This window comes from Pezoporus occidentalis, unplaced genomic scaffold (assembly GCF_034315485.1).
Source record: "Pezoporus occidentalis ecotype Australia unplaced genomic scaffold, CSIRO_AGI_Poc_V1 ctg194, whole genome shotgun sequence".
Taxonomy (NCBI): Eukaryota; Metazoa; Chordata; class Aves; order Psittaciformes; family Psittacidae; genus Pezoporus; species Pezoporus occidentalis.
In genome coordinates, this window is record NW_026913791.1 from 842,512 (window position 1) to 850,666 (window position 8,155).

The window sequence follows — 8,155 nt, forward strand, 5'->3', positions numbered from 1 at the left end:
AGGAGTGAATGCTCCCCTCAGCAAGGGAGACTGGCAACCTCTCCCTGGATACCCCTGCAGACTGGAAGTAAAAGTTCTGTGTACCTGGAGTCACCTACAGTGATGCCCAAGCCACCCCCAGATATGACATGCTGCAGATGGTACTTGTGTAGATGAAGGTCCAGCTGCTTGGGCTGGCCCAGTAGGGCCTGGGGAAGGGAAACAGGATGTACCTAACACTGCCCTAGGAATCATTCTACCTACCACCACCCCCTAGTCATAAGAGAATAGACATGCTCCTCTGCCAAGCTATTGCTTTGACTTTTATTCCAGCAGTTTCCTTTTACTCTGTTGCCTTGCTGGTCCCACAGTGCTGCAGCCCTCGACTCTCCCAGTATGACCGCAGCCAGCCCAGACCTTCCAAGGTGTCTCCTGCAGTGACAGACAAAGTCTCCTGCTGGCACCCCCAGGCAAGCTGGAGCAGCTTATGCTCTGGGTAGGGCTCTCATCCCCAGGCAGGGACTCCGATGCCCACAATCTGCCTGTCTTTGCACACTGTACAAAGCCAGCTGGTCAGTACTGGGATCTGCCCGTGGGGCTCAGACCACCTGCAGGTCCACTCACCTTTCGGAGCATACTCGCACCCCACATAGCCAGTGTAGCCGAGGGACTCCAGGAGCTGGAAGATGTAGGGGAAGTTCAGCTCCCCAGGGCTGTCGGGCTCATGCCGCCCTGGCACCTGTGCAATCTGGATATGACCTAGGGAGGGAATGGGAGATGCTTTGTCTGAGGCAGCCCTGCCTGCCGCCTTCCCTTAGGCACGTGATGAGGTGATCCAAGAGCAGTCTGGTGCCTGCAGCCAGCTGTAGCAGAGTGTGGGGCAGGAGGGTCCCATCTCCAAGCCACTCCTGCCCTATGGACAGAGAGGAGCCAGTTTGGGCATTACCAATGAGTGGGAAGAATGTCTCCAGGTTGCGTGACAAATTCCCATCCATGATCTGGCAGTGAAAGAGATCCTGTGGAGGAGAAGACAGATGGTGCAGCTGTTCAGCAGTTAGCAGTCAAGGATGGCTGTCTTATGGTCCTTGTCACTCCCCATATCCCCGGGAGAGGATAACAAGCCTATATCCCCTAGGACTCCCCAGTGCGTTCGTGTAAGGTTCTGTGGTGGAGGGTGGACCCTGGAGATCTTCAATGCTCACTCACCAGCTGCAGCTTCAGGTTGGGCCGTCCCACCTTCTCCAGGATGGCAGCAGCTAAGGGTGCAAGAAATGAGAGACCATCATCCCCAGGCTGGAAACTTCATGGTGAAGCCCTGAGACCTTCCCCTCCTTCATTAACTGTGCTCCCCCAGCATCCCCCTGCAGGTGAGGCAACCGCCTGCCTTTCAGACCTGGGGGATCCTTCTCTTCCCTTGAAAGAGACTTTGGAGAGAGATGTACCTTGGTGCGGGGTGTTCAGATAGTAACGAGGGTCAGTGATGCGGTTGTTAATAGGCTCCACCAGTCCAGTCATGTCTTCCTGTAACATGGTAATGTCACACTACAGAATACCTCTCACCTTGGCAGCAGCAAGAGCTCCTTCCCCATTGCCAGGCAGGTGGGGGATTCTCCATCTTGGTGACCTAAGAGCTGCACACATGGAGCAGGACCTGTTCCCCGCTTACCTGGGCCAGGAGTTCAGCAGCATATCTGAGATTCTCAACAAAGGTGGTTTCCATCTCCACTGCCACTGCTGCCCGGTCTGCACCCTGGGGAACCCGCCCAGCCATCAGGTGGATCCTGCAGACACAGAGATCAGCCACAGGAGGCAGCTCCACTATCCAGGCAGCAGGTTGGGCCTAATACACGTTCCTCTGCCAATGGAAAACGGGGCCAGGCTGAGAGGGCAGACACAGAAGGGGGTAAGAGGAGCCATGTCCCATGCAGGAGGCACAACAGGCAGCCCGCAAACTGCAGGGACACAAACACAAACCATCCCACCCCAGAATGGAGAGGGACCTCTTTGAACCTTTCGCCTGACACATTGTAGACCTTGGTTCTTCCCTCTTTTGCCAGCTGCCTCCAACTCTTTCAGCCTGAGAGTGGAGCTTACTTCAGGTCTTGCTCCTGGGGCTGCCCTGAAGCCACTGTGATGAGCGGCAAGCATACATCAGGGATGGGATAGGGGCCAGTGCCGGGCTATGCCAGGCTGCATGCAGGATCCATGGCTGGGGGGAGCAAGGCTCTTCGGCACCATTTGGGCGAGGCATACACTGCAAACAAAAGCCTTTTCAAACTGCCCGTTACCAGAGAACGTAAATGGGTCTGGGCAACCCCTTGCCTGCTGGCCCATGCCAGCTTTGGACTGTGTTTCTAAGAGAAAGAATGATGCGAAGTAAATGGAATCAAAGGGCCACGTTGGTTCTCTGGAGGGGGTTGTGCCAGACTAATTGCATCTCTTACAGTGTCTCTGCTGTGCTGTAATCCATAAAGCAACTGTTGTGTCTTGGGGGAAAGGATTGGTATGACTGGGGGGAAAAAAGGGAGGATTATCACAGGGACTGGCACAAGGCAGGGTCAGCCAAGCGTGCCTGGCAGCTTTGGATCAGCTCCCAGGGAGCACATTTAAGACTGTGGCACTGCAACCAGGGGTCTGCAATGAAACGGGCCCAGCCCGACGCGGCCCTGCAGAGGCTCGGTGACCTGGCGGGCTGTAGGCACGGCAGGGCAAAGGGCGAGCTCCGCTCGCGAGAAAAGGTGGAGCAGGAAGGCTGTAGAGCAGGACTGCAGGGGAGGGCTCCGGTGCCGCGGGTCGGAGCAGCCGAGGCGTCGCAGCAGCGGGGTCCCGCCGGCACCTACCTGGGGCAGCCAACCCCCTTGGCGTACTGCACGGCCGCGGCCAGCCCCTGCCGGAAGGCAGCCTGCCGCCCGGGCACGGCCGCCAGCCCCATCTCGCCCGCCTCCTGGTCCCCTAGGAGAGAGCGGGGAAGGGATCAGCGGCACCGGGGCACCCCCGTGCCCCCGCCTCCCGCAGCCCGGGGGACGCGGCGGTACCCGGCGGCGTGTTGAGGAGGGCGATCCGCATCCCCGCCCGCTCCGCCGCGGCCCGCAAAGCCTGAGCCGGGCAGTCCGCGGGCCAGGCTGCCTCCGCCGCCCCGAACCCCGCGGCCGCCGCCGCCTCCAGCCGCGCCGGGAGCGCCGGGAGCTGCGGGAACAGCCACGAGAGGTTGGCGGAGAAGCGCAGCGCCATGGCGGCGTGAGAGGACGGGCGGCGCTGCCCGGGATGGGGCGTGGCCATGCTGCGATGGGCGGGGCTAAGCCGGGTATGGGAGGTGCCGGCTGGGTGTGGGCGGGGTTATGCAGGGCAGGAGCGGGGCGGAGCTGGCGCGCTCCCGCGCCGCCGCGTGGAGGGTGTCCCCGGCGCAGCCCCTTCGCAACGCCCATTACCCGCGGCGTCGGAGCGGGGCTCGAGGTGAGCGCCTCACGGCTCCCCCACACACGCTGCCTGCCAGCGTGCAGCGCGGAGCTGGCTCCGGTGTGCACGGCAACAGGCAGAGCCGGGCCCGCGCTGCCTGTGACACCGGTCGGGTTGCTGCCTTCGTCGGGGGGTGTGTGTGTGGCTGTCGCACGGCGCTGCCGGCGTCCTCCCTGGGAAAGGTGTTTCTGCCAGGTGTTGGCCTGACATCCACAAAGCACCGTATTAATTGGTTTCCTGGGGAGCTCGTGTCTAACAGTGTCTCATTATGCAGGAAACGCTTTCTCTTTCGTCCCATGCTCTGCATATTTTACCATAAAACATTCATCTGCACTTCTGCAGAGCTGTGGCTCCAGTGTGTGGGAGTCCGGCCTCTGCAGTGCCTGTCCCCAGCCCCTGTCCCGTGCGCTCTGCGCACCTCCAGCCGCAGCTCACAGCCTGCAGGGCCGGCGTGCGTGTTCTGTCCAGCGCATGGGCTCACGGGGGTTGTGCTGCGACTGGCAGAGCTGTGATGTCTTGCAGCCCCTTGTGCTGAGCCTGTCCTGGGGGCTCTCACTGGTATCTCGCATGGTGCAGCTCCCCTGTAACTGCAGCAGAACAGCTCCCTGGCCCCCTGCAAGCCCCAGGAATTGGTTTTGGGAGAGCCTGACAGCAGCACCGCCTTGGCAGAAGTCAGCCAAAACACTGGGGTTTTGGTGGGAGGTCAGGGCAGTGGCAGTGAGAGGGAGAGCAGTGCTGAAGCTATCTGTTAGAGAGTCTCAACTCAATTAAAGTTATTGATTAATCAATTAAGAGAAACTTGACTCAACTTCTTCAGAATTATCCAAGCTGTCCCCAGTGATGGACAGTTGTGCAGGTGGTTGTGTTCATGGCCCCAGCACACCTATCCCCCAGTGCACATGTCCCCACCCTGCATTCCAGGGCATGTCCCCAGCATTCATGTCCCCAGCATGGGCCCTGAGGACACTGAAAGAAGGTAGGTTGAGATTGGATATAAGGAAGAAGTTCTTCACTGTGAGGGTGGTGAGGCACTGAACAGGCTGCCCAAGGAAGCTGTGAATGCTCCATCCCTGGCAGTGTTAAAGGCCGGGTTGGACAGAGCTTTGAGCAACCTGGTCTAGTGTGAGGTGTCCCTGCCCATGGCAGGGGGTTGGAACTGGATGAACTTTAAGGTTCCTTCCAACCCAAACCATGCTATGATTCTATGACACATACTGCTCCCTGCCCACGGCTGCCATGCCAGGGGAGCACTGCACCTTCCGTACCTCCTTCTGCAGCCCCGCTCCCTGGTACATGGGGGTTGTCATCCTCTTTAATCACACCCAGGAGGTGCTGGAGTGCTCTGGACTCAGCACTGGCAGTCCGGTGGGTGGATGAAGGAGCCCCAGAAGGAAGGGTGGCACCTGCCTGTCCTGGGGCTGCAGCCTTGCTGGATCCTTGCACCTTGGACTAGCCATGCACTGCTCCGACTGTGGCAGCCCTGGCCACCACATCCCCAGCTGGAGACCAGGCACCGCACAAAAGCCCAGGGGCCAGCTGGTGGGAGCAGGAGATCTTTGCCTGTGGGGCAGAGCTGAGCCCCATATGGGTGACCCAGGCTGTCAGACAGGAACACGGGGAGCCCTAACAGCACTGATGGCAGGTGAATCTGCTGGGTTCTGCGCTGAAGCGTTAATGGCGTCTTTATATACCTGATAATATATCGCATTGATTTTCTCTTGTTATAACTGTGGTTCCCGCATTGCAGGCCAGTGTTTTGTCACTTTACCTTGACACAGCGCAGGGGATTTACTCCCTGCTCTGGAGCTGTGTGCTGGGGCCCTCTCCCAACATCCTCTCTTTGGGGGAGCTGGCAGGAGTGTGGGGTCAGACGGGCCCCTGTGTCCCCCCAGGGATGTGGGGAGGGTGCTGAGCAGGAGGGAGCTCGCTGCATCCCTGCTGCCACCAGGGAGTTTTATTGGCCCAAAGAAAACGTAGCTCCTGCACATTTTATTAGCGAGCTGACATTTCAGTGCAGACACAGCCCTGGCCTCCATGGCAGCGGGTGGGGAGGGGGTGGGTGCCCCCCACACCCAGGCAAGTGCCTGGGGTGCCCTGTGGCACCAGCAGCATCAGCCAAGACAGTTCTTCCCCTGCTCACCCTGAGCCCACTGCAGTGGGGGCGCCGGTCCTCCCAGTACCCCATAAATCCCCCAGCTCCTTGCGCTGCAGGGAAGGTTTTATCTCTCTCCTTTCTGAAACACGTTTTAATTTAAATTGACATTTCTGAATTTTAACTACCAGTCCCCGGGCTCCCAGGTGGCCCAGCTGGCACCCAGCCGAGCTGCTGCTGCTGGGGTGGATGGGTGGCACTGTCCCACTGGGGTCTGTCACTTTCTGTCCATCCTGGGCACCCCCAGATCTGTCCCACTCCCCCTGTGCCCCCCAGCTATGCAAGGTGTTACAGGACTGGGGCTGGGATGGAGCACCCTGGGCCTCCCTCCTCCCCTGGGTGTTCTTCTCTACGCTGAAGCACACCAGTATTTTGCAACTATGTTTGTTTTTTGGCTTTTATAGGGAAGAAAATTATAGCATTTTTATGTGTGGAAAAAGGGTGGGAAAAATGATCCGCATGTGTCCTGGCACCTCACAGAAGGAGCTGCAGGAGCTTTGCTTGTGATAAATCTCATGATTTTTCACCAAAGACAATCTTCCCCAAGCCCATCCCCTCTGGGTGCAAAGGGACCAAGAGATAATAAGCCAAAAGCCTCTCCAGCAAGACCCAGAACCAACCCAGCACCTATCCCTGCCTCTGTCCCTGAGGCCAGTGTGACCCCACAATGGCCATGCTCCCTGCTCTGTCACCCAGTCCCAGCCTGGGCATCCCTCCCAGCTCCCCCATGTTGGGAGAGGCTTTGCGGAGTGGTGCAACCTGGCTGGCTGCATGTGTATCCCCAGCTCTCCTTTTTGCCCAGAATCCCACCAACTGGTCCAGTTTTCATGGTCCTGGGATCTTGCACTAAAGGGATGTGCCAGCCCCAGTGCCCACTGTGCACTCTCTGGTGGGATGCATCACTCCACCAGGTCCCTCTCTGCTTGCCACAGCCCGTGCATACTGTGCAGAGCGAGCTTGTTAATTAGCATCTTCCTGCCATGGAGCTGCCTGCTTTAAAGATGCTGGCTCCTCCCAAAGCTGTGACGAAGATTTCCGTGGGATTCCTTAATGAGCACTCGCTTTCTTACAGCCTCCAAAAACACTTGGGTAAAAGAAAATCTATAAATCACATTATGGGAAACAAGTGCCCAACCTTTGCCAGTTTATGGCTATTCTTCATCAGGGAGAATCACAGAATCAACTAGGTTGAACCAGGTGGGAATGTGACATAAATCCCAGTGTGGCCAAGGCATGGCGGTGAGGAGCGAGCACCCCGGTGTCCCCGCGGCTCCCGTCGTGGATGGGCTCTCCATCACCCAGCTGGGATTTTCTTGCTATTCCAAGATTTCATGGGAAATTAATGAGAGGGCCAAATTCTCCTCCAGTTCCTGGAGGAGGCCGGGACAGGCAGTGCCTGGGCCTGCTGAGCTGGCAGACGTTGTTTAACATTCCCGGCAGTAATTAATAGATGGCTTCATCACTCTTGTATGATTCAAGCGTGTCGTCCCGCGTCTCTCCAAATACAGAGCAGAAATATTTGTTAAACCTGGCTGGCGTTTGCACCTCATCATTAGCACTCGGGCAGCTCCAGCGGCTGCAGGATTTATGGCCTTGCCAAGATTTCTTTTGGCCTCACGGTGCCACTGCCATCCCTCCCTCTGCTGCCAGCCCCTCCTGGCAAGAGGCTCCCTTTATCACTTTCCCTCTGATTTATGTCCTGCCAGTTGCTACCTCTCCTTTACACCCTTTTCCATTCATTGTGCTGCAGCATTGGGCTTTGGCTGAACCACCTCCCTGAGCAGGGACACCCAATGAAATTCAGCCCAGCAAGGCTCTGCAGTGGGATGCAGGGGAAGGACCCCCCTGGGGATGCTTCACCCCACAGTGCTCGCTGGGCTGGTGAGGCTGCACTGAGCAGCGAGTGACCTGTGCGGGGACACAGCCTGGTGACAGAAAGCGATGGCTCAGGGAGCAGGGGCGGATCTGGCTTGAGGGAGGTGGCAGCTCATTACCCAGCACTGGTGGCACCCCGAGGAATCACTGCAAAGACAAATTAATATGAGCCTCCCAGCTCATCCTCACTCGCAAACAAAAGCAAGCAGGGACTCCCTGGAGCGCCCCACTCATGGTGGTGGCACAGCACAGTGTCAGTCCCTGTGCCCACAGTGGGGACATGGTGGTGACACAGGGAACAGGCACTCAGCAGTGCCCCATGGCCAACCTGATGGGGGACAGCAGGGCCTGTGGAGGGAAGGGGATGCTCCCACTGCTGCCTGCCCAGCTGAGCCATGGCTGCCGAGCTGCCCTGGGTCGGGGCTCAAGGGAGCAGCATCTCCAGGACACAGCCTGGCCCTGGCTCCCATCCACAGCCCCATGGGGCTCAGGGACCAGCCCCGTCTCTGCCATTCCCATCACACTCCAGCCTCGTGCACCATGCCATGGGGTGCAGGAGCCCAGCAAGCATTGCACCCCTCCCCAGCATGGCCCTGTGCAGCCCGGTCACCATGTTAAGCCATCTCTTAATTAATCAGGCTGATTGTAATATGTTTTTAGGGCATTAAAATTCAATTGTGGAATTCTCCGCTG

At 58.3% G+C, this 8,155-nt stretch overlaps 1 protein-coding gene across 1 annotated transcript; it reads right to left on the reverse strand.

The window, feature by feature from the left end:
- Positions 1 to 281: 281 nt before the first annotated feature.
- Positions 282 to 3,210, reverse strand: HYI (hydroxypyruvate isomerase (putative)). Its single transcript, XM_062617269.1, has 8 exons — positions 3,015 to 3,210; positions 2,820 to 2,931; positions 1,646 to 1,760; positions 1,422 to 1,500; positions 1,186 to 1,235; positions 926 to 995; positions 604 to 738; positions 282 to 411 (listed from the first exon to the last, which is right to left on the reverse strand). The coding sequence occupies exons 1-8, from the start codon at positions 3,208 to 3,210 to the stop codon at positions 323 to 325; spliced, it is 846 nt and encodes a 281-aa protein (XP_062473253.1). The 3' UTR covers positions 282 to 322.
- Positions 3,211 to 8,155: the final 4,945 nt, after the last annotated feature.

Coding starts and splice junctions, on each gene's coding strand:
- HYI (XM_062617269.1), bottom strand. CDS start 3,210: ATGGCGCTGCGCTTCTCCGCCAACCTCTCGTGGCTGTTCCCGCAGCTC. Junction 1,501..1,645: donor CTGCTGAACTCCTGGCCCAG/GTAAGCGGGGAA, acceptor ACCATGTTACAG/GAAGACATGACTGGACTGGT. Junction 1,236..1,421: donor TCTGAACACCCCGCACCAAG/GTACATCTCTCT, acceptor TTGCACCCTTAG/CTGCTGCCATCCTGGAGAAG.